The 27,522-nt window shown below is 35.5% G+C and overlaps 1 protein-coding gene across 5 annotated transcripts in view; it reads right to left on the bottom strand.

Moving 5' to 3' along the window:
• LOC135130705 (uncharacterized protein) overlaps positions 1 to 27,522 on the bottom strand; it is a 573,502-nt gene that overhangs the window by 54,484 nt on the left and 491,496 nt on the right. For all 5 annotated transcript variants that reach the window (XM_064058149.1, XM_064058144.1, XM_064058145.1 and 2 more), the window contains 6 exons: positions 24,715 to 24,864; positions 23,801 to 23,922; positions 13,779 to 13,871; positions 13,220 to 13,366; positions 3,893 to 4,051; positions 3,675 to 3,816 (listed from right to left, as the gene is read on the bottom strand). In XM_064058149.1, the coding sequence (XP_063914219.1) occupies positions 3,675 to 3,816; positions 3,893 to 4,051; positions 13,220 to 13,366; positions 13,779 to 13,871; positions 23,801 to 23,922; positions 24,715 to 24,864 (813 nt within the window). The remainder of the gene's footprint in view (positions 1 to 3,674; positions 3,817 to 3,892; positions 4,052 to 13,219; positions 13,367 to 13,778; positions 13,872 to 23,800; positions 23,923 to 24,714; positions 24,865 to 27,522) is intronic.

Raw genomic sequence — 27,522 nt, forward strand, 5'->3', positions numbered from 1 at the left:
TTATGCCGGTCGAGACGAGAACTCAAACTGCAGCGATGTTGGAAGAACAACTAAAACAGATGGCGGCGATGCTTGCGGAAATGAACGAGAAAATTAGGGCAAGCATGGCAAAAATGGACGCACGGATGGAAACAATGGACGAAAAAATAAAAGAAGTCGAGAAATCAGTGCAGGAACGTATGTAAGATCGAATTAAATTTGTAAAAGATCGAATGAAAATGAGAAAAGATAGAATAGAAGACAAAATGAAGAAATTTGAAAAGATAATGAAAAATGCAGCTACCACTGGTTCATGTAACGTGACGTCGGCTTCCACAACGATCGTATAAGATACAGTTCGAGGTAGCAGCGACGGCGAATCTTTGGGAAGAAGAACAGAAAGCTACAGCCTTGGTGATAGCTCTGCGAGGTGCAGCGCTGGAGATACTTTAAATCTTATCTGACGAAGATATAAGCAAATGCCTTAACTACTGCTCTAGAACTGCGATTTGGAGATAAACATCTAAAGCGAGTTTTTGCCTCCCGACTACGAACAAGAACACAGAAAGTTGGAGAATCTCTACAAGAATTTGCAGCAGATGTGAACAAAATGGTACGTCTAGCATACCCCGAAGCACCATCGACTATTCAGGAGAGGCTTGCGACAGAAACCTTCGTAGATGGCATTTGCGACGTTGAAGTTAAGAAGGTCTTACAACCATCAACGTATCAGACATCATCTGAAGCCTTGATTCGTGCGCTGGAAGTGGAGGCGGTGTACGGCTCCTCAAGAACGTGCTACAAAGTCAGCGTAGCGGAACGACAGAAAGAAGAAAACAACAAGATGGAGAAGCTGCTGGAAAAAGTGCTGCCGCAAACAAATGACCTTATTCGAAGACTGAAGAATGATTTATCTCGTAAGCAAAGCATGGGATGCTATAACGATGGGCGCTAGGGACGTCTCAAACCTGATTGTCGTGCTCGATTACCAGCTCCATGAAGAAGCACACAACGGAGATTTCACCGAGATGTAAAAGGAGCTAGTACTGTGGGGAATGGGTTCACTGGTGAGAATAAGGCCGCCAGCGAAGTAAAAATAAGAAGTTTCACCAGAGGTAGTGGTTCAACGGTACCAGGGAAGATTTATGAAAATCCAGCAGCAATCACCATCGATACTGGCGCTGAGATATCAATTGTACGTAAAGGACTCGTGAGAGCTGAAGATGTAGAACCTATACCCGAAACGATAAGATTGAAAACTGTAACTGGAGAGTCGACGCCGATCATGGGCGAAGCAGAGGTAGAAATCTGTGTTAGTCAGCTGACAATAAGACATCGGGCTCTCGTGGCTAGCATGGAAGATGATTTCATTTTGGGAATGGATTTGATTAGCCGCCATGGATTGACAACTGATCCGGTGAGGAAAGTTCTACGTTTTGGAAATAAAGAGTTCAAGCTGAATCAGCGTTGTATTGAAGCGAAGTCTGCAAGATTGGTCGGTTATCAGAACTGCAAACACTGCGACGAGGTTGAGCAGCCGAAAGCACTGTTCAACCGCAGGAAGAAAGCAGTCGTAGAAGATGATGAACGGACTACCGCTCGATGTAGAAAGGGGCAGGAGGAAGACAAGGATATTGGGTCGCTCCTCAGATGGAAAGAAGATGGGATGGAACGACCTGGCTGGTCGGAAATATCAGGCGAGTCACCTTCTTTCAAGGCGTTATGGGCTCAATGGGACTCCTTGTGAGTCGAGAACGGATTGCTTAAGCGAGCCTGGAAAGTCCGGATGGAAGACATGTCACTATGCAGGTGGTGGTCCCGGCCACTAAAATCGAGGAAGCACTTCGAGAGATGCACAATGGGAGTTCTGGTGCTCATTTTGGGATCAACAAGACGCTTTCCAAAATTAGGGAGAGATTTTACTGGATCCGTTGAGAGGGCCGATCCAAGCACACGTCGGCAAGAGAAGTAGCGGGTCCCCTCCCAGTACCCGAAGAAAGGAACAAGGACATGAAGAAGGTCAAAGGTTACGACGATGGCTTAAAGGAGAAGCTGCCGAGCGTTTACGAAATGCTGCACTACCAGGATAGAGTGGCGACCGGTAGAATGAACGCACGTTACGACCTTCAGAACAACTCAGTAGGGTTCCAGGCGCGAGATTTGTATGGCTTTATAACCCCCGAAGACGGAATGGTCGTTGCCAGAAGTTGTCATCAGACTGGAAAGGTCCCTATACTGTCGTGACGAGGATCAACGATGTAGTCTACAGAATCCGACGACGAGGGCCGAAGAGGAAAATTAAAATTGTTCACTTAGGCCGCCTCATGGAATACCACAGCAGCGCCGTTGATGTTTCTGATCGGGACGATCAGAACTAAGGAGGGGGCAGTGTTACGAAATAAACCCATAACCGCCCCGGTGCGACGTCTATGAGTTTTTCTAGTATGTGTGTTGATAAACGGTGACTCATCGACGGCCGAGCGGCGGGCGCATAAAAACTAGTCTGGAGTCGGTTACCGGAAGTCTCGAAGCGGAGTTGCGATGGATGTTCGTGAAAGATCTCGATCGGAGAAATATGGGTTTAATGGATTATTCAGCTAGTGAAGTACGCCAAGATCGTCCAGTGAAATTCGCCCGAATAATTTCTGTACATAATCGTTGCAATAGTTAGTCGTGTGAATACCAGTTATTAAGAAATAAATTGTTGAGTTTTACCTACGCCCGATTAATTATTCGCCCGTCAAACGTAACACTACTTTCTGTTTTGGTGTTAATTCTTATATTGAAACCATAACTGCGGACTGAAGGAATCGCCTTGAAAAATTCCTCCTCTGATCATTATTGGGTCTAATTGAATTGTTTGATCATTTAGGGGTATTTGAAGGGTGGTTTTCAAAAAGTCCATTGAATATTTGAGAAGAGCGTATATTTTAGGATCAATTTTGTATAATTCCAGAATTTTGCATAGCCACGAATGCGGGATTGAATCATAAGCTTTCTTATAATCGATAAAAGCAGTATATATGTTTCTGTTTTCTTTCCTAGCTTGTTCACAGATTATGGAATCTATGATTAATTGCTGTTTGCAACCAAAAGATCCTTTAATATGTCCTTTTTGTTCTTCGTTGATGATATTGGATTTAAAACAGTGTTGATAGATTTTTTGTGTTATGCATGAGGTTAGTATTTTGTAAATTTTAGGTAAACATGTGATAGGTCTGTATTTTGATGGATTTGTTCTGTCATTATCTTTAGGTTTTAGATATGTTACACCATGACATAAAAATGTTGAAAATGTGTATGATTTAAGAAGGAACTTGTTTAAGTGTTTTAGTAAATAAGTGTGAATTATGTACTTTGTCTAGCTCTGGTGATTTCCAGTTTTGTGTTCTACTGATGGCATTCATAGTTCGTCAAATGTTATTTGATTATCGTTCATTAGTATAACTGTGGATAGTTTATTGGACATATGAGGAATCCATTGGGTAGGTTTGTTAAATTCAAATTCTCGAGACCAAAGTTTTGACAAGTTTTTAATTGAGTTTTTTCTGTATTAGTTAAATTTCGACACAATAATTGTTAATAATTTTCATTTATTATTATTATTGTTAATTCGGCTGACTTAACTTTAAAATAAATACACACATTCACAGTCATTAACCACACGACTAAACATTCTAGTCAAACGCACTTACCCCTCTATACGACGGCGCAACAATTAAGTACGTGTCGATGTTATGGTCTTTGAGATAGGAGTTGCGGTCACCGCCGTTTCCAGGTTCGACGACATAATCGTTACCCAGACATTTCAGCGTCTCTTTGGTAATATGAACGCGTCTGGAAAGAAAGGGCGTTAGGTAAGCGGTTGCGGTTTGATTTTGTGCGCGACAGAAATACAAAAAAGAATCCTCACCCCGGAATGCCGCCGCTTTCCATGTGATTGGCTAAAGTGACGTCGTTTGACCACACGTCAAATTGCCACTTGCGAAGACCCAACACCCCGCAATGGACGCGTCCGGTATGAATTCCAACACGCATGTTAACATTCACGGACATCACTTCACGTACTAAACTGGAACAGAAAAATGAGAAGGTTAGTAAAAGTCACAGAGACAAGGGTTGCTCGTTTTAATTTAAAAAAATCTGCTTCACGAGGAGAGTTATCTAAGTGCCTAGATTGTTTTTGTCACTGCCTTTGTTAGAGTTTTCTTTGGCAATAAAAAATGTTCATAGTATTTAAATTAAATCTGAATATGATGAAATACTCCAAAACCCAATTCAAAAATGCGAATCATTTCATTCAATTCAATTAAAATTTAATATAAAAAGCGACGTTGAAAGTGTAAAACTACTGGTTTAATAGCTTACAACCAGACATACAAACACTTTTAACATTTACTGTATTCACAATGTAAAGCTTTCCATAATAGCTTCATTAATTTTCCAAACGACTCACATTCGCGCTTCATACTCCAGAGAACAAACTCATTTTAAAATACTCCCTTCAACACCAACACGACCACTTCAGATTCATATTTGTAAGAGAACGTGTTTTGCACATTTAAATTGTAAAACTTTTTGAGGCGCATTCAACGATAATCCGTGAATCTTAAAACCTGGCATAAGTGCGTGTAGACTCTGAAGCTTTTCTGTATATTTTAAACCGATTTCGTTTCCCTTTTCTTAGACTCGCAATAGATATTTTTCGTGTTTTTGCATGAATGGAAAACGTTTCTCGCACCCGATTTTTTCGTTGTGCAGACTAAATTGAATTACCAACCGTGACATATGATTCTTGATGTAGTTTACGACGTGCTTTATTTTCCATGCTTAATTCCCTTATAAATATGCAAAGTAGAAATGCTTTGGGCTGCGCCACAACGCTGAGAATAGAGGAGAAGGGGGCGTAATGGACACATCTGAAACACTTTGGGGAGAAAATTTGAAAGCTTTTTAATTTTAGGGTATTTTAGATAAAACTGAATAATCGTACGTTAATAATTTTAATAAAAAGTCCATTTATTTAAGGGGCCGTAAAAATTTGATGGTACTTTGTGCTTTATTATGGGGTTTAAAACCACCGTTAGCATAACGTTGCTTCTGAAATATAGTCTTGACCTTTACATAAAGGGCTTACCTTTTCTATATCTCAAGTTTAGTGCACCTCGTTAACGCAAAAATATCGTCAGAACCAGGGAAACAATCATGTCAAGTGAGTAATTATTAAAATGCGCCAGTCCTAATAACCGACTTTGGTGGAGTGGTCACTTGACCTATTTTTCGTTGGTGCACTTAGCTTAACAACAGGTTTAGGTTGGAAGTAAAAAAGAGAACGTGGTTTTTAATTAGAATTATTTTCCGTAAGGACTCTTCCACTGCAATGAAATTGAGAACATATATATTATAGGAACAACTATGAAAGTGCTAATTAAAATCTATAAGTTTATAAAACAGTCACTGTGTTTGTCATTTATTAAAATTTTTACGATTGTTACATTGACGTTTTTTCTAGATTATAAATTAAGAAAATAATTTTGTCATTCGCTTCAGCAGGAATTTCTTAATTCCGATGTTGGGATTCCATGCAAGAATGTACATTCCACGGGACAGACAATTTTAAGATGGTTTAAAATTGTTTAATAATTTCCCAAAAGAAGCTAAGAGAACACTCAAGCACACACAATTAATTCCATGTCATCTGAAGCAGAATTCCTGATTTAATATTTTCTGAAATATAAAAGTGAAAAATTCATCATACTCAGCCGCAACTACAGAAACAACTGATGTTTGTTCGATATGTTATGATAAAATATGTTATTCATATTTATAACTTTTCATTATTAATACATCCAAAGTGAGTTTGTTGGTCGAAATTTACATAAAATTAAATGCAAATAAGCTTATTTAAATATTTCATTTAAGAAAGTAGCAATTTTTTTATAAATTCTCGCGAAATTCGAATTTGTATATTTTCACTTTTACAGAAAAAAAATTAAGCAGTCATTATTTTAATAACGTGTTCATAAAAATAATCTGAAATATATTAATTATAATATTCTGAATAAAAATTTTTTTAGTATAATAATATATAATATATCTGATCTGATTTTGCGCAAAACCAGGACTAAAAAGTGCGATAAGACCCAGATTTTTCTATTTTTTTTTTGCAATCTTGAAAAATACATACAACTTGGTTGTTGTCTCTTCGGAAATCTTTCTTCGTATAATGTTCTGGAATGTTTTCTATTTCGCATACACTCTCCGTAAAAAAGTATCATATCTAACTTTTTGGTATTGCTGAATCTTTCGTTTTTCATATTTTGACACTACAATATTTTATTTATTTTAATCTAAAAGTGATAAGTTAGAACACGAAAATAAGAGAAAACGTTGCTTGAGAAACGCCACCGTCTTTTTTTTTAAATTCACAATCAGCGTTTTAAAGCTTCTAGATGAATGCTGTTATACCTAGTTTATCGTACTACAAAATGTACTCTTTTAGATTTAGTTGATATCATTTCCGGTATACTACGTATATTGAACATGCCTAAGTTCAAATTTTTGTGTTTTAAAATAATTGAGATATTTGAGTGGAACAGGTACGCTGGGACACCCGGTATACATGGTGTTTAAAATCCGCCAACAAAAAAGATCGGTGATTTGTATCGACAAGTAGAAAAAGTAGTGTAAGAAAAAAAGTTGTAATGAAAGTTGTTGAGATAAAATTGGTCAAAATAGGATGTACGCTACTGACTTAAAAAGATATTGTGGGTATTAAGAGACATGCATCCTAGGTGCAATGTGATCATTATTCAAATTGAAAAAGAGTAATTTTCGTTGCTCAGTAACTCGAATGATACGTAACTGAGTCCATCGGACGAATTGCCACTTTTATGTTGTCTCGACGTTTCATGATCCCTACAGTACGAAAAAAGTAGTCTCCCGTTTCCGTCTGTCTGCCTGTCGAAACGAAATATTGATCAAATTAAGAGCCTCATTTTCTAGAAAATGTGAGAATACTCACGTTTTTATTTGTTTATTATCAAATAAGAATAGTAATAATTATATTTAAAACATTTTGTTCCATTGTGGCTTAATTAATAATTTTAGTCCTCTGTTTTGAGGATATAACTCATTCAAACTAAACAAATTCCTACCTGACATTCTTTCAACGTATAAACATAAACAATCGAAGTTAAGCATCTGCACTGATAAGTTAGAGTAATACACCCTTTTCCGTTGGTTATTTGCTTTGAATATTTTTCATATTGTCCCTACGTCTGCGGACGGCACCTCCTTGGAATTTGCGCCCCCGCGGCGCAGGTGGTTCGAGGTGTCATTTACACTACTGGTTTTTTAATATATAAAAGTCATCAGAAAACAAACAGTTTTTATAATTTTTCAAAGAAGCGGAATTTGTTGGACTGTACTGTCTCTTGAGACAGAGGGAAGTTCTGTCGAAGTAATGGACCGTTTTTCTTTTATTGATTCCATTAAGTCCTTCTTACTTCTAGCAGTTTGCGAAGGCAACAATCCGAAATTTCAACTCTTCGTAGGTTTCGATGTCCAAGGAATATTTTTTTAGATTTTTTCATTACATTTTGTTATTATCTCAAGCATGTATACTATAGACAACCACGAGCTCCTATCATCGCCTTGTCTTAATCCTTATTTTGTTGAAAAATGTTCGGGTCTCATGTTCTTGCTAATTACGCAGTTCACGTTGTTAACATAGAGACTTTCAATAATTTGCTTCATGTCCACACCTCGTCGTCGCAGACTTTCCCATATTTTAATCCGTGGTGTTCGGTAATAGCTATTAACATTACTAGCATGGTAAAAGGGTTTTTACTGGAGGACAGAAGGATATGACTGGCGAGCCGCAGGCGAGCCAGTCAACTTCTGGAGCCAGTAAAAACCCGTTACCTTGCGTGTGTTGTTCAATATTTTATTTGTTTCTCACTTGTAAGTAAGTATTATAAACTATTAAAAACTCTAGAAGGTCCAATATTTGAAGAAACATCGTATGAGCTTTGGACGTATTGCCTTGGAAACTCACGTCAGCATAGCACTTATTGTGTTGTCTAGTTCTGCCATTCAGATTTTTCGATTTATCGTTTTCGATGTATTGAATTGAGTGTGGCGCAAGCTATATTCCTGAGGAAGCAACAATTGTGAGTGAAAATTTGCTTGAATCAATTTTGGCTGTCATTTCAACTTATAATAGTTTAAAATGTTTAAAATACATGGCTGTATGAGCACGAGCAGGGCAATAAAATTTTTACAGGCTATAGCCAGTTAAGCGACATTTTCATGTTGAATACAGTGACTTGGTAAACTGATGTTTAGAAGTAAGGAACAAATAAAAGCTCTTTTCTAGATCGAAGTATTCATTTTGTTTTCTTTCAATTATGCTGTTAATAATTTGTTTTAAAGTAAATAAAATATGTGGTCTTGTACGTTTTTGATTCTGAAAGCACTTATTGGAATATTCCACGATAATTACGTATTCCAATTTGTTGTTGGGCCCATGTGAATTCGTAATATAAACGTTAATTCCCAGTCTTTTAGTACCGTTTCTTCTATTCTTGCATTGTTCGATATTTTGAGTAGTAGTTTCTTTCCCTTTTTGGGCCAAATTTTTGACATTTCTGAGGTGATTAAACCCTGTCCAGGTGTTTCCCCCATCTTTAACTTGCTGATATTATTGTTACAAAATACACCCTTACGCCGCCCCAGTACGACGCCTATGGCCATCGAGAGCTTTCTGGTGGTACGCCGGTGATGACTCATCGAACGCGAACGCGGCGTTCACATAAAGACAAGTCTGGAGCCGGCTACCGGAAGTCTCGATTGCGGGGTTTAGTAAAAACCTAGAAGCGGCGTTCGGGATCCATCTAAAGAAATGCAGGGATTTAAATAAAGGCCACCGTCGGGAACCAGGCGAACCACGAGTCCAGCGAATGTTAAGAAGAGCCAGCCCAGTTGCGCCGGAAATAGTTTGTACATAATCGCTGCAATTGTTAGCCGTGTAAATAAGTACGAGTTATTAAGAAATAAATTGTTGAGTTTTACCCACGCCAATTTTCAATCACCCGGACAACGTAACATTATTTATAATTCTGGATTAGTTATTTCTCCTTCTTCGTCCTCTAAATTTCCTACAAATTGTCTTTGCTGTTGTACGCTCGAGGCTTCCTCTCCTTCAAGTGGTTCCTGGAAATACTATTTTCGTGTACTCCTTATTTCTGTCTCAACTAATAGTGTTTTATCACTTTTTGTCTTTAGTATATGGACTATGTCCAATTTCCTTTTCTCATCGCCTTACAGAAGAGTTTTTAGTTTCCACTACTATTTTTTGTTAATTATCTCCCCAAAATCTGCCAGTGTGTTTCTTTCCTTCTATTAGAGCAGGTTCAAGATTTTATGGTCGTTACATCTCCCAGTTTTTTCGTAGTATTCTGTTTCGCCTGTATTTTCTTTCGTTATTGAATAGAATTTTATTTCTGTTTAACTCTGTTCGGATTCTACTCTAGCAGATGAGGATTATTAAATTTTGTCTGAGAGGTATTTTTCTGGGCATTTTTTGTCTTTGTAGAAATATAAAATGGTAAGAAAGTGGTGCACAGTCAAGCGTGTGAAATCATCTATCAAATGCCATCGGAAATAAAGCAATTCCACTTTCTTAGGAAAACCATTGCAAAACCTACTCCAAAAAGTAGTGTCATCCAGTCTGACGAAAAAATCATTCGTAAAGTAAACAATTTCCGTTTATTCAGAAACGAAAACCATCCATGCCCAATTTTTAAAGAAGTGAAGCAAGATGAGCTCCATTTGAAGGAAAAAGAAACATGGGATTCTACAGTCAAAAAAAAGCAAAGGGCTAATTTTAATGGAAAAAAATCTTAGAGACAAACGAAGTCGCTTTTTGCGATAGATTAAAAAATACCGCCAAAAAGGAAGAAACAATGAATAATATCTGCCCAATTCACAGCAGCCCTTATGGATAGTATGGTCGAAGTAATAACTGTGTAAACGCACCAATAGGAAAAGGTCAACACCTAGTAATGGAGCACTGCGTTGATGAAAATCGGGTGACTATTATGACTAGATGAACCACCAAAACTACAGAAATGGGCTGAAGATAAATTACTGCTAAATATGGAATCAGATTCTGTTCTTATGATCGATACTGCATCTTTTTCAACATAAAAATCCAACACACTCCAACTTCTGCAACAAAGGAAGCAGATGTGCAATAATGGTTGAATCAACCTGGAATACTTTTTGGAGGAAACGAAACAAATCCCTAGTTGTATGAGAAAATTAAACAGCATAAACCATTACATAAAAATTACGTTCTTGATAAACTAGAGAGCGACAATGTACATTTTGTTATTTGTTTACCACCATACAACCCCGAATTAAAGAGACTTTTTTTTTTCTCAAAACATACCTGCTGACCCGTCAATTCAATTCTTAATAATATAAACATCTGGCTCTCCTCGGGTAAAGTATTTTATATATTATAGGTTTATAGTAAGAAGGTCCACATCTTTAGGATGGTGTTCCGATCGATGATCGCAAAACGTCAGTGCAACAATTAGCGCTGAATCACAGTACAAAATCAATCCAAACGATAATGAAAAAGGAAAGAAAATCCATTTGGCACAAATTCTAAACGAAGATGTTTTTGATCGTAGAGTTGAACTTACCGAAATAGTTATGAACAGAATACAACAGGACGGAAATTTTATCAACAGGATTTTGTTGTCTGACGAATCTACGTTTTGGTTAAAGAGTCATGATCAGGTACTGCAGGTACTGGTCTGACACAAATCCATACTGGATGGAGCAAATCCACACATAGCGTCCAGAAAAACTGAATGTTTGATGCGGTTACCATGTAATTGATCATTTTTTACTTCCCGAGCGTAAGCAAAGGAAGTATTGTAATCGAGTCCGTCGGCCGACTCTCTACTTTTGCAATATCTCGATCTATCATGATCCCTAGAGGACGAAGAAATGGGTCTCCCGTTTCCGTCTGTCTGTCCGTCTGTCCGTCTGTCTGTCTGTCTGCCGTCCCGGATTTTTTATTAATGGGAATTTAAATTCTGAGGGATACTTAAGGCTGCTGCGGGAACATATAGTGCGTAGACGTAGAGAATTGTTTCCTAATTACCAAAACCAGGAGTTACCACCAGAAAATATTTGGTTTCAACAAGACGGTGCTCCAACCCATTTTGAACGTTAAGTGCTACGTTACTTAAATAAAACTTCTCCTGGCAGATGGATAGGCCCAAGGGATCCTATTGAGTGGCCTGCCAGCTTACCGGATTTGACACCACTTGATTTTTTTTTGTGAGGCTGTTTGAAGAATCGCGTTAATATCAAAAAACCGATTCACATTGAAATCTTACAGGAACGCATACGTAACAAAATTGCGAGCATTTGTCCAAAAATTCTTATTAACTCACTACAAAATTTTATTCAGCGTCTTTCTAACTGCCAGGAAATAAAGCATTTTGAGCATCTTTTGTAGGAAATGTCATTTCAATCACAAAGAAAGTATTATTGTGCTATATCAATGAATTCAGAAAAAAGGCTCTATTCAAAAATGCATTAATTATATGGTAGTACCTTAAAGAAAAAACAAGTAGGCATTGCATTTCGAAAACAAATTAAGCAAACAAAATTTTTTTCACGAATAATAATTAGAGCACCATTTTTGGGAAAAATGTTATTTAAACCATTTTTTTAAATAGTAACGACAGAAGTTAACGCCAAGATTTGGTCCACTTTTTTCGAAACACCCTGTATATATCGACGACTCTTCTAAGTCTTCAGTAATATTTTATAAAAGAATTGAAATCAAAAGAAGAGAAAAAACGTATTTCAGAACATTAGGACTTATTAGAGACAATAAACACAAACCCAATTTATTTGTGCAAGGCCGAATTTTTCTGATTTCACATACATTTTTCAATTACCAAATTGTGTCTCAAATAAAAAAATGTCACCAGCTAAAAAGCGTTCATGTGTTACAAGAATAATTTATACTTTCTAGACAATATATATTGAGAAATTGTAGTCGGTGTTGGCGTTATTATTTCACGAACACGTTGTCTTGTCAGAACTGAAATAAAGCTGTCACAGCAAGAACTTTTTTTGTAATTTATTTCAGGAGAAATTGAGTGGCAAGTTATTTACCTACGACAGTTTCTGTTATTACATGCTGAAACAAAATTATATTGAATGGAAATAGTGCTTGTGTGTTTTAGTTTGTTCTGGTAGTATCTACCAGAACAGAACTGACAATTCATTGTGACTTAGTATTATTTATTACATTACTAGTTCGTTAAAATGTAATCGAAATGCGATTGGATCACATAATTGTCCCGCGTCAAATAGTATTTACTCTAACTGTTAATCTAGGTTTGCACAAGCTCTATCAATAGAGCCTAGAATTATTGTTAAACTAGTTAGTTGTTTTCGACACTGAACTCAGTTCAAATAAGACAAAATCAAATTATAGGCATTTGTCCAAATTGTTACAAACAGATTGTATGTTAAAAACAAGCAAAAATTAATCCTCGACAATTTTGTCGCCAACATTTATTTGTTTCAACCCCAAATATTCATCACCATAAAATAAAGGTGAGTGTGAAGTTATGATTACACAGTCTGCACACAATGCAGCGTGAATGGCATTATTAAAACGTTTATGGGTTCTTGGGGTCGAAAGGTTATATTTTTACGAGCGCATTTTACGATGACGGGGACAGAACAGTGATTTTTAAATCAATAATGTTCACAGAGTGTAAACATTCTTTGACTATAACGTATCAACTCTGAGCAGTAGTAAATAAGTATTTTGTTGGAAATGCATATAAAACGAAAACAAAATGTACAAGAGGAAAAAAAGTAAATTTTTGATGTTTGTGTGTAAAACTTCAAGGCGGATTCATAAACTACAAATAGAAAAGTATGTTATTTTATAAAATTTAAATAACATTTAAGAGCATTTTGCCAGCGTAAGAAAAGTTTCGAAAACTGACAAAAGTTGTAAACGATGTTTCCCCGACGCCACATTTTATTAAAGGCGCCCTACATTTTCTATATTTTGCCTTGTTTTTATTTATATCCAATACTAGAAGCGAAAATGAAAAATTCGGAATGCTCCCTTTAGCAGCATCACCCTTTCTGCGGGAAATGAAGCGAAACTAGACTCATTACTTACGCTATGGCGTCGATCATATCCAACCCCATTTCTACCGTACAATGAGCATGATCCGGTCTGGCTTCCGGTAAACCGGAAACGCAGTAGTAACAGTCGCCCAGCAACTTGATCCTCAAGCAGTGGTGTTCTGCCGCTAACCGATCGAACCTGCAAAAATCAACGTCCTTCGTTAAGTAAACTCTTCCTGCAAATTACTCTTAATTAGCATCTTCGAGTCGAGATTAACTTTCCCCACCGCCGTCGTTAAATTGCAATTAAAAGCCCTGTTTAAGCCGAGATGTACTATAAAATAACCGTCCTGCATTTTTCGCGTAATGATTAATTTTCAGGTAGATGGAGAATTCTTTGTTCTAAATTTAGCTCCCGAAGTAAGCTCTCCTCTTTGATGCTGTCGCTGTCGGCGCAGCTGTTGTTTTATACAATTTTTCTGTTTCATTCATAATTCAAGGCACGAGAGCGTGTATAAATACCGTTAAAATATAAAGGGAGATAATTTGTAATCTGGTCGTGCGACGGGGTTGTTTGATTTCGACGAATTCCAGATTTAAAGGATACTTGCCTTGCGAACAGCTCGTTGAGGATTCTCACCAATTCCTCGGCGGTGCATTGGTCGGATAAAGTTGTAAAACCGCAAATGTCGGCGAAAAGTATGCTGCAAATCAGAAAAAATAAATTAAGTGACACCAGAGTTAAACATAACAGAGGTCTTTTTAGACTTTAATACTGTCTTGGGATAACGACGGCAAACTTTTTATCTTTCCTAGACAACCGGAGACGGTTTTGCTGAACTTTTAGAGTCTTTAAAGACCTGGAAACTAATGAATGTCGGCTTCTGAAGTTTCTGAAACGTTGGTTTGTCTAATCTGAGTCTCTGATGTTTTAGTATTTTCACGTTTGCAATATTAGCACTACCGGTGTTATTACAAGCATTACAAGAATATATATTTGTGTTAAACTTCCATTTTAAGAGTGTTGTACAATTTCATCCTTCGTTATTTGTAAGATATGGAAAACACGCTTCCAGGAAGAGATATTTAATTCTTATATTGTGTTATCTATCATTTATCTGTTCTAGGTACGACTTGGATATTGAACATTTATTTTCTATTAGCACTACCGGTTCTATTACAAGCATTACAAGAATATATATTTCTCTTAAACTTCCATTTTAAGAGTGTTGTACAATTTCATCCTTGGTTATTTGTAAGATATGGAAAGCACGCTTCCAGGAAGAGATATTTAATTCTTATATTGTGTTATCTATCATTTATGTGTTCTACGACTTGAATATTGAACATTTCTTTTCGCGCGAAGAGTGTACCAAAACAACATGGTTTCGACAGTATTTAATATGTATTTTTCTGTTTATTTTAGATATTTCGTGATGTTATGTGACAGGTAGATTCGGTCCACCATGTAATTTTGATGAACTCATTTTAGGTTAACTAGTGGGGACTTAACATTTTAATCGTATGTAAATTCTTCGTTTAAAATCCTTGATGGGGTCTGACGTCACTAAATTTAGTTGCTACTTTTATCGTTTAATTAATGATTAGAATGACAATTTTTGAGGATGGTGCGCTCGCGATATGCCTAGTACAAAAAATCACGGCCGATTCATGAACCACAAGTATAGAAGTATGTTGTTTCATCAAATTTACAGGTGGTCTACTAAAACAAATTTTGAATATTGAATTGAATATCACCAAATTGTTGGTGGAGATGATTAGACAAGAATCTTAGAAAAAATTATACCTATTAATGTAATGTAAAGGGAATGGGTCGCGTTGGAACGGACAGCCACGGTTGTTAAATGCTAAACATTCTTAAAATTCTGGAAGGTGCGTTATTTAATTAAAAGTATGTTTTATTTAATTATAGTAATTCAACATTTAACAGTGTTCACATTAAACCCAGCAGGACGATTAAAAATATTTATAAACAAATTAAATTAAATTTACGCATTCACTTAATATTAAACGTGGCCTTTTTTATTGCACTGCAGTGTAATTATTCTAATTAATTCTTTGTGTTGTCATTCCACAAAAACTTAACTTTGCTTAAAACTATAATTTTATTACTTCAAAATTGTAAAGTTTTCATGTTTAAATTTTTTCGTTTTTGGAGGGTTTTTGATGTAGAAATAAGATATGATTAGCGTACTTAAGGAATGTACTCCAGAGCTGATTATAAATAATTATATATCAAAATCGCAGGAACTATCAAATTTAAATATAGACAATACTCCGCAAAAAAAAAGAGAACAAAAAATAAAATAAGATGCAGTAATAAAATATTGTGTTCTATTTGAAAAACTGACCTATCGATATTTGAAAATTTGTAATAATTAAAACATTTTGTAAACACTCTGTATATGACAATTTAATCTCATTTACGGCACAACAGAGCGCCTAGCTTTCTTTATTTTTTTTAGAAAACGTAACAGATTTTAAAAATAACCATACTGTGATTTTTTTCTGAATCCTTCCATTGGCAAAGAAATTCAAGAAAATTGGAATAACCTGACAACGTCGCATTATAACTTCAAAAATGAACTGTGGGTGTAAAGCCTAAGAATAGGTGAATCAAAAAAATAATTTTAGAGTGTATTCCTAAAAAACCGTACAATTTTGGCCTTCGATTTTTTACTATTTCTGATAATGAGATATGGAGGAACGCGCGTTTAGTGACTCACCCTATATATGTAAACTAAAATGGAATGACGTACCTATAGTTCCACTACGCGCGATAAATAAGTATTCGTTAAGTGTAAATTCTTTTGTTATCGAAAGAAATGATAATATACAATTATTTCTTTCCACACATTGTTAAACCCTATAATCATGAAATAATTATTTTGATATGAGATAATTACTCTTTTTTTAAAGAACGACCTTCAATAATAAAACTCAAGCGTTCGTAATGATTAAAATAGAAGGTACGAACGTTAAAGGATCTTCGTTTATTACCGTTTATTAAGTTCTCAAGTTATTTTTTGACCGTTTTGATCGATTATTTGTCAAATCAGATGTATCACCGAACACACAACTTTAGATAAATAATATAATGTCATAAGAGAACACGAACTTAGTACGCAAAAACATAACAAAAATTGAAAGTTATTTCGACAGAACTTCTCTCGCTCCTGAAGTACAATGAAAGATATTGTGCTTAATAGGTGAATTCTTTCGATGTACAAACATAAAAACTGAAAGTTAAGCATGTATTGATAATCTACAGCGTGATTAAGAAGTAATTTTCCCGTCACAAACTATTCGGGAAAGTCTGCTTACCGCATGAACGGTTGTGGGAATGCGGGAAGTAGGCTTCACGAATGTGTTGTGTACAATATTTTTTGCAACGAATAAACTTTTAAACCGATTGACGGCGTCTTAAACACTTAGCAATTTGATGTTTCCGAGCTATTTTAACGTTACCATTAAAATAAAAAGCACGTGTGCCGGAAGTTCGATCTCCCGCATCCTGGTGAATGCGCGAAAGTCATCAAAAAAGGTCACGAGTGCAAAAAATATATTTACAGCACATTATTATCAACGGGAACAAAGCTGTCTAAGCAATATGCGTAGTATTAAAAATATTAAATGAGACTGATTTTGATAAATCATGGTTATATTTTGACTTCGATTTTTTCAAATATTCAATTTTTCGATTTATTAAAAGAATATTGAAAATTGAGGTGTTATTATTATTATTATTATTATTATGTGTGAGTTGGTCAACAGGTTGAAAACAAACCCAATGACAGACCAACTAGTAACGATGGAGGTGCAATGAAAGTAACTAAAATCATGTCAGTAGCTATAAGATTACTACTTTACCCAAATAGGAGGAGTTTTTCTTAACGAAATAATTCAAGATCATATAAGTTTTGATTATATAATGAGCACATTTCATAAATAGGCGAATGTTTTACAATATTAATACGGGGAGTGGGAAGATAAAAATAAAACCGATTACGTGAGGATAACCGTGGGACATAAAAGCAGATTTTACTAAGAAGGTAAGAACAATCAATGTCAAAAGCAATAAGCTTTTTTAGGAAGTTTAAAGCTGCCTTGACCCGTCTGGTGTTCAAATCATCAATGTGAAATATCTGAAGCAAGGATACATGAGGAAATCCTCTAGGAGGGTAATTTCCATCAGCCCTAAACAGTAAATATTTTTAAAATCTCCGTTGAATCTTTTCTAAGGAATCAATATAGGTTTTTAGAAAAGGAGACCAGACGACACTAGCGTATTCAAGTTTTGACCTCACGTAAGCGAAATATAAGATACGAAGACAATTTATATCTGTTAGATGATAACCACATCGTATAATAAAGCCAAGAGATTTGAAAGCTTCTGAAGTAACTGCATTAATGTGATTATGAAAAGTGAGTTTCGAATCAAAGATAACACCAAGATCTTTAAAAGTATCAACCCGAGATAAGAAAATGTTATTTAACGTGTAATTGTATAATATCTGGAAATTTTTATTTGTGTAAGACATTACATAGGATTTGTCAAAATTGACAGGAAGTAGATTACTATTGCTCCAGTGAAGAAATGTAGTAAGATCACTCTGCAGAATAAGGCAGTCCTCCATACCAGAAATCGTTTTAAATATTTTGATATCATCAGCATATATAAGAACGTTGGACTTAATGTTCACAATAATATCATTAATGAAAATCACAAAAAAGAGAGGTCCTAACACAGATCCTTGAGGCACTCCGGAACAAACTTCAACTTCATGGGCGGATTGGTAGCCTTGATATTTAACAATCATAGATCGATTAAATAGGTAAGATCGAATTAATTTCACAAAAGAATCAGAAAGCCCGATATTCAGTAGTTTAGCTAATAGAATATTATGATTCAATTTATCAAAGGCTTTCGAGAAATCAATGTATGCTACATCCACCTGCAGTTTCGATTCAAAGGCGTCAGAAACAAATTGAGTGAATGCACACAGATTTGTGGTCGTTGATCGGCCATTCACGAAACCATGTTGAAATTCGGTAATTCTACTGTGCAGGGAAAAAAGAAGAATTTTGTGTAATACAAACTCAAAAACTTTAGCACAATTGCAAACCAGCGAGATGGGTCTATAATTCTCGACTTTATCCTTTTTACCATTCTTGAAAATAGGTGATACCATTGATAATTTCCAGGTGTTCGGAGACGTGCAAGTTTTTAAAATAAGGTTGAATAATATCATTAGAGGATATGACAACGCAGAAGCACAATCAGACAAAAGAAAAGCCGGAATATTATCATGACCAGAGATGAAATTTGGTTTAATCTTTCTCAAAGCACTCAAGACGTCAGACTCTGAAATAGAAGGTAAATTGATTGTCAAATCGGACATGTGGTCGTATAATCCACTAGGAACCGTAACTGCAGATTTGTTAAAGTTCAGCTAAAATGTTTAGCAAACGCATTGACAATTTGTTCAGGATTGGCTAGTGAATCTTTACCATAAGTCATCTGTGAGGGAAGCCCATTCGACTTTTTCAGATCATTAATAAATGACCAAAATTTCTTAGGGTCTGATTTGATTTTGGTCTCCAAATCATTAACATAAGCATTATAATTAGTTTTGATATCTCGCTTAATTTCAGAGCGAATATTTTTAAATTCATTGTATATAACATTATCATTACTCTGTCTAAATTTGCGCAGTAGCTGCCACTTGCGTTTTAATTTTTTTATAATTTGCGGAGTAAACCAGGGTGGAAAATTGGAGTTACGAAAACGGCGGGTTTTAGGTACATATAAATCAAGTGCACTAACAATCTTACTATAAAAGAGGGAAACCGCCAGGTTCACATCGCACCTATCAGCAAGATCAGACCAATCAATACTAGAAATGTAATGATACAACTTTGGGAAATCGGCTTTTCTAAAATTCCATTGCATATTATTGATTTTGTTACATTTCATCAATCGTATATTTGGTTGCTTCAGATTTACAGTAACGCAAAGGGATGGATGGTGAGCATCCTCGTGCAGTATATTATCAGCAGATTTCTTTACAGAACAATTAAAGTTAGAAATAATTAGATCTAAGTATCTGTCATTAGAATTAGGAACGCTATTATATTGCTGAAAATCGTAAAACTGCAAAAAGTTAAACAGTGATAACATTTTTTACTCCCCATTGTAAAATTAGGCAAGTTAGGACGAAAATCTGATAAATTGAAATCACCGACTAAAATTACTTTTTGATTATAAATTTCAGTTAAATTAGCTAGTAAATCAAATAATAATTCATACTCCTCAACAGAGGCCTTAGGTTGTATGTATATCGCAAATATATATACCGTGATATAATTAAGAACAAGCTTAACACAAACCGCATCAGTAAACTGTAAAGAGTTAAAACCCCAATGCGATAAATCAATCATATACCCATCAAATTTACGTCGAATGGCTATTAAGACACCTCCTCCTCTACAAACCTGCATTCTCTGAAAATCACGGTCGGATCTATAGACATGAAAAATATTGGGGCAAAACTCAGAATCATGGATGGAACTACTGAGCCAAGTTTCAGACAAACAGACAACATCAAAATCACAACATAGAAGACCAGTGTACAGATCTTTACATTTGGTATTTAATCCGCGACAATTTTGGTAATACAAACGAGGGTCGCTACATTGGTTTGAATCGCAAGTAAAAATTAAATTTGACTTAGGTGTTAAATTATCAGTATTATTACTTGAAAAAGTCATACTGCTTGTAGCAGAATTAACAACTGTTGTGTACGAATAGGTCAAATAATGGGTGGTTGGATGAGTTGATTGCTACATGTTACATATTCCAAAGACGTCATGCTTAAGTTTGTTAAGCATGCGTTTATACATAAGACAAGAGTTATAGTCCCAACAGGCATGCGAGATATCCCTATCACTAAGATTTTCTTTCTCCTGTATGTTCGCGCAGTTCACACATTTTAGTTGTTCTCCAGGGACTAAACAGTTTTTCACCTCATGGTCTGCAGCACATCTTGGACAAGAACGTTTTTTATTGCAGTTTTTGATGGAATGATTAAAGCCATTGCACTTATAACATCGCAGCACATCTACAGCATCGAAGATATTACAACTGTCTAAACCTATCAAGCAGTGTCCGTGGGAGAGCGCAAGTTTGTATGTGGAAATATCAACCTCAATAATTATCTGGGAGTAGTCGCTACTATTTTTTATAGGCAGGTGTTTAAGTAATTTAGAGTGAGAAGAATCAGCAAAAATATGTTTATTCTGTCTCCTTAAAAATGTAATAATCTGTTGTTCACCAATGTCATTTGATATCCCCGCAATGCGCAGGCGCGGTTGGGGAGTTTTTAGATCACCAAATTCATATTTATCAGATAAGTCATTCTCCTGCGCCAGCTTTTTTATTTCCCCAGGATTATGACACTTAAGTATTATGCCCCCATTTTTTATAGTTTTAACTTTGGCAATACCATAGTCATCAGAATTTTCCGGATTTATATTAGAAATAATATCAGCTTTAGTTTTTGTATTAGATTGATTCGTGTCTTTGGGCCTAATAACCACGGAAGAGGTATTTTTAAGCGAATCAGCGTAGCAGGAAGTATTTACTGCACTCTTTCCATTATAATTATCACCGATGCGCATTGTTTGCGTCAGTCTTGCAATGTCATCACGGAGCATAAGGTTTTCGTTTTTCAAGTCCAAAGAGTTGTTGAAAGAGTTGTCTGAAAATCCACAAAAAAATCTAATATATGGGTCTCAACAAGGTGATTCGAAAAATATGGCGCGTTAATGGTCCAGGAGCAACTTTTTGAAATATTTGCTCTGAAATTATTATCTTTCTTTAATCCAAAAAATGTCCATATTTATTTCGGTGAGCTTGGAAAAGTGATAGAAATTTTCGAAGAAATGAGGCCGAAAATAACTTGTGGACGTTAAAATGTACAAAAAAAATTTTAAATAGTAATTCTCGAAGGTAATCGGAGAAAGGTCGAACTTTCCAAAAAGAGGGAGCTTTTTAGAAAGTTAAGTACATAATAAGTATCGACCAGCTTCGAAAAATATAGCATAATACATTTTTTTATCAAAATATATTTGCTCATCCCCCTAAAAATTGACGACGTCACCTCAGAATATTGCTGAATATACCCTGTAATTAATATTTTTTTAATTTGCTTACACAGGGTGTCTCAGAAAAATGACTGAGTTGTTAAAAAGTAAATATCCAATCAGATTTAGAAATTTAACTTGTTACTATAGAAATATGCAATTTAACACCTTTTAAAATTAACAAGTTTTCATCAGTCTTATCCTAGCATGTGCTAGCCTCGCCCACCCTCCCTCTATTTTCTACGAGAGTATGGCGTTTGCCAAAATCAATCTTATCTTAGCAAGTACTAGCCCCGCCCACCCGCCCCCATTTTCTCACAGGATAGCTCTCTAGGATAGTTCTAGCAAGTAATACCCTCTGAGAAAATAAAGGGCGGGTGGGTGGGGCTAGTACTTGCTGACATAAGACTTATTTTGGCAAATAATATATCCTTTGAGAAAATAGAGGGTGGGTGGGCGGGGCTAGTACTTGCTCAGATAAAACTGATTTTGGCAAACGCTACTACATCGGAAGAATGTCACATAGACATTTGCTTGATTTGAATGAGTTTATCGCCTCAAAACAGATGACTAAAATTGACGAGCCTATTCTCACATTTTCGATAAAATCGGGGTTCTTAATTTGATCGATAACAAATTGAATGGTTAATTACTTTTTTTGAGTCACCCTGTATAAGCATATTTAAAAAATATGAATGCAATTATAAGTTACAAGTATAGTCTGATCATATTTTGCACATTTTCGGAAGAATTTATTCGGGAAAATTTTGAGATGACGTAATCAATTTTTTGGGATTGATAAACAGATACATTTTGAATAAAAAGTTACTATACTTACAATAACTTCACGTCAAGATGTCAAAGTACATATTCAGTTTTGCAATTCTTGATTAATCAATAAAATAAGTTGACTCAGTCATTGATTTTTCAGACACCCCGTATAAGCAAATCTAAAAAATATTAATGCAGGGATAAATCACAAGTATAGATTCATCATACTTTGCATATTTAGAATTTTTTCAGCAAAATTTTGGAGTGGCGTCATCAATTTTTTAGGGGGGATGAGCAAATACATTTTGATCAAAAATTTACCATGCCTATGATAACTTTAAAATATCTCCAAAATTTCAAAGAATTCGGTTTTATAGTTCCTGATCAAATCAATAAAATAAATTTACGCTTTCATTAATTTTATTGAGTCACCCTGTATATGCTAATACAAAATATATAAATGGAATGGTAAATCACAAGTACAGACTCATCATATTTTATACATTTTAGATAGGATTTGTTTGGCAAACTTTTCAGCTGACGTCATCAATTTTTTGGAGGGAATAAATAAATATATTTTGATTAAAAATTTACATGCTTATCATAACTGTAAACCATCTGCAAGATTTCAAAGAATTTTTTCTGCAAAAATCCTGACTATGTTATTTTACACATTTAAAACGCTTCTACTATATACAATTTTGAGTGACGTCATTACATTATCAAAATAATTATTATCAAAATAACTTGAAGAGTAGAAACATTGAATATTACATATTGCAATTCCTTAAAAAAAATTGAGGTGAGTTAGTATTAGTAATAAACACTGTTTATGAGTCTTTACAACCAGAAAAACATGCAAAACTTAACCAAAAACGAATTTCTTGAAAGAATATCGGTTTTCAGTTTACCTATTGGTTAGTTAAAGTATCGATATTAAAAGCATTCATTAAGTATAATTATTTTTGTTATCAAAAAAATAGATATACAACTATGTTTTTGTAGCAGTTTTTCACTCTAAAAAGCATTATGTAATGACTGTGGTATCCGGTTATCACTCTTTTTTTTTAATATAAACCTAGCAGCAAACGTTTTTCGAAAAGTGGGGATGATCGTCCAACTATAAATTGCAACAATTTTTTAAACGTACTTAACTTGGTTCTTTGCTAAGCCAGACTCGACTACTTGGTAAGACTCTTTCCAACACTAAAGCAATAATTTTTTTTTTCGCTTTTTTAAGTCATAATGAATCGCAACATTTGCTTATTCTTAATAAACTTATTGTTGTCATGGATTGTCATCTTCAACATTGGTGGGATGAAAGGGGCTACAGCCGCTGCAATCAGCTCTGAAGCTTTGGGCAGTCTACAGGGCGGAGGACTTGGGAAGAAAAAATAATTTTTCTCCAAAATATAAACGATAACATTGAGTATTGTAAACGTTGTAACGCTACTCACAAATAAAAATCAATCAAACTAATATTGCCTTATATGAAGATATTTTTCCAAACAGGTAAAAATTTTGAGCGAGTCATTCAACTAGAAATTTTACTTATACGACTACATTTCTCGAAAATCGACACAAAATGAATAAACCATTTCAGGAAGCACGTGGCCCCGTATGTTCAAACTGATCCAATTTGCTTCAACTTCGCCTTTCGTAATAATCGTAACAAGCAAGATATTGCACATCTCACCTGACGTTTTCATGTCTTTGAATATATATCTTATGAAACTGAGCTTCTTTTGGTTGTCCAGCAATATCCGCTTTCATTTCCATGGCGACGTGCCTGGGAAGGACCGACAGCAGAAGACGCTCCTAGAAAATTTAATAATGTTGCATTAAAAAACACAAAACTCGTATTCTTTTGAGAATTGGTGATCAATATTCGATGGGAAAAGAAAGCTTCGTATCGGCGAGCTTATTTCCGGTTAACAAACCAGAACCGCTGTATGCAGCGACTCTAAAAGTAGAAACGGTCGTTTGAGTATTTTTAAATAATATTCAAACAAGCTCTCGACTTTCATGTCGGTTTTTCTTGGTAAGTGTTGCTTGAATAACGAATGGGAGAGTACGCTAAATTTGAGCTTTTCTTTTTAACTTTGTTATTTTAGGTTCGCGCTTTGAATTACGAAAATACATCCCTGAATACGATTTAATGCAATTATCATAGACTAGGGTGTGGGAAATTTGATTATTTTTTTACTTTGCTTGGAATTCGGAAAGATAAATTAGATTTACTGTTAACCAATTCTAATTTGATCGCGAGCGATGTCGGAATTTTCAATTCCACTTGCGCTTACTTCATGAAACGTCGCTTACAATTTCCTAAAAAAGTGCCTGAACCTCCTTCCACGAATCAATCTTACGGACAAGCTAAATTTGCAGTTCCCCAAAATCGCAGATAATTCGAGCAAATTTCGTTGCGATTAAAGTGTAGGTGCGTGAGGTTGGCAAAGGGCTTTGCTAACAAGTTAAGGGATCCGCTAAGGTTTCTAAGGTCCCCTTTAATTAAACTCGTTTGCAAGATGGATCCCTCATGATTTATAAATTAAATCGAAAATGCGAGAGACCATGATCCTGATTCGATATAAATTGTAATAAACCTACCTGTTGCTGGTTTTCCCGCTGGATTTTCAGGCGGGCTTCTATGCACTGTCTCGTCTCCAAAAACGCTTTGCGCTGTGCCACTTCGCGAGGATAATGGGTGCAAACACCGGCTACGTTTCCACAGAGGAGGATCACGAAGCAGCTACTAATCTGAAAAATGAGAAAATGGAACGCTCGTTTGCATGAAGATCGACGATTTGCGTCTACTATTTGTAGTCACTTTTGTTTTATTCTGAGTATCTTTTAGGAAATTTTTACATCATTAATGTATTCTGCTCAGGCTGGTCGCAAACTAGATAGTTAAAAAGTAAAGAACAACACTGGAGACAAAAATTAAAAATTAGTTTAAAGAGTTTAGATACATCGTGTATATTAGGACGCACTTTTTCGTAAATACAGGGTGTCGTATTGAAGTTTAGACAAGTTTTTATTTTATAACTAGCTGACCCGGCCACGCGTTGCTGTGGCTAAAGTTTTTGTTATATTACATTATAGTAAACAATCTAAGAGGAACAATAAGAGAACATCAGTCACGGAGTCCACTATGCTTTTTCACACAGATGGTATTTGTAAAAAAATATGGTGATCTCCTTATTTGACTTTCTACTACTATAACCCTTTAGTACAATGAAATTATTTACGAACAAAGACGAAAATGTTGATGTTGGTATATAAATTCACTGGATTGAGATTTGAAGGGGAAGTACGTTGAACACAATTAATTAAAATGTTCTTACACTTGATAAATTTCAATGCCTGACAATATTGACATACTTTATCCATTCCACCGATAGCAATTTTTGAATGCGCTGAGTAGTTAATATCTGGTGCATATTCAAAGGCAAGCCGAACGAATGATGCACGTGTTAATGAGCGGCTGATCCGTTGCCTTTGTCGATCTAGTACTCGTACTGTAGCTATGTTTCGTTCTCGTGCCGCTCTTGTTCTCGTAATATTCTGTTGCCGACGTTCGTCACGCTGTTCTTGAGATTCTTGTGCACGACTTTCTGCAGTCCTGATTCTTTCAGCTGCATTTCTTGTTTCGATTTGTTCTGGTAATTGCTGAGCTCTTTCAACACGTTTGCGTCGTGACCCTTTGCTGCTCGCGTTGTTGAGGTTAGATTTTTTCGGTGGCATTTGGAGTTAACAGATAATTGTTACTGTCAAATAATAGCAGACAAATAATTAGCAATAAATTAAAATTGCGACTATAATTTGAGATTTAAACTATCCTATCTCTCAAGTTGGATCGAACTGCACATGGTGTGCGAATTTTATTATAATCGGTTAAGTGGTTTAGGAGTCCATTGAGGACCAACATTGTGACACGAGATTTATATATATTAAGATATCTTACCAGATCATTTTAAAGCTATTATGGAGTCATCCATTTGTGGAGGTGAAAGAGGCGTATCGGCCCGTATTTTTTTCAAATCGTTGCATCGCGCTCATTCATTGTAAAAAGGCTTTAAAAATGATATTTTGAAATTAGCGCTAGGTTTGATTTGTCGTGAAACGTTCCGTTTCAGTTCGACGATTGTGTTTTTGGTTTAACCATGGAAAATTGAAATGTCAAAGTCAATTTAGAAATTATTCCTCGATTCTCACTCATCTCCATCTCCGCTATTAGTAGAGTCCACTATTCGCTCCATTACTCCTAAATTTACGGCAGGACCTGATGGAGTTCCATTGTTTTTTGTTAAAGATTGTGGTGAGGTTTTAACCGTTGTGCAGAATCTTCAATATTATTATCCAATCTGGTTGTTTTCCCAATGTCTGGAAAGTTTCTAGGGTTACGCCAATATTAAAACACGGGAGTAAGTCGGAAATCTCTAATTATCGACAGATAGCTTTAATCTCCAGTTTCTCAAAAGTGTTTGAAATAGTTCCACATGCAAGACTAAGTCGACACATTAGCGGATTATTTACCGAAAATCAACATGGTTTCGTTCAGGGACGATCGACTTTAACAAATCTTATATATAAACACCACTTAAGCTATTTCTACGGTTCTGGATAGGTCTGGCTAAATCGATATTATATACGTGGAGTTATCAATCAAAAGCATTCAACAGACTGGATCATAAAATACCCCTGGAGAAACTAACCGCATTTGGTTTGTCTCAGTCCTTAATCCAAATTTTCTTTTCATATTTGACGAACAGATTTCAGTATGTTCAGTATCGTGGTCATACGAGGAGTATATCGTATTTATATCACCAAAAGTCTGGTGTTCCTCCGGCCTCGGTTCTAGGGCCGTTACTTTTTAACATTTTCATAAATGATATTCAAACTGAGGTCGATACAGAATTTCTCTTATACGCGGATGATATAAAAGTATTGAGGCAAATAAAAAGTATTCACGATTGTCGAAAGTTGCAGGAAATCTTAAATACAATATACGTAGTTAGGTCATGACATATTCGAGGAAAAAAGGTTTACTTAGTTTTGATTATTCCATTGGTTCTGATATAATTAAAAGGAATTTGTTAATAATTTGGGCGTTACATTGGACAAGTACACATATCGTCACGGTTACGAACAGAGCTTATAAAACATTGGGATTTATAATGCGATCATCAAAAGACTTCTTTAAATTTGAGACAATCATATGTCTGTATGAAGCACTAGTTCGCACCAGATTGGAGTATGCCTCTATTGTTTGGAATTCTACAACAAAAATAAACATAGACTCAATTGGAAAAGTATAAAGACGATTCCTGAAGTGTTTGGCGTTTCGTTTAGATGGTGTGTACCAGCAACGTGGTTTCTCACAAGAAAATCTATTGAGCCGGTTTGACTTAAAGT

Source organism: Zophobas morio, unplaced genomic scaffold (assembly GCF_036711695.1).
Source record: "Zophobas morio isolate AGI-343-1 ecotype UQ-CSIRO unplaced genomic scaffold, CSIRO_AGI_Zmor_V1 ptg000017l, whole genome shotgun sequence".
Taxonomy (NCBI): domain Eukaryota; kingdom Metazoa; phylum Arthropoda; class Insecta; order Coleoptera; family Tenebrionidae; genus Zophobas; species Zophobas morio.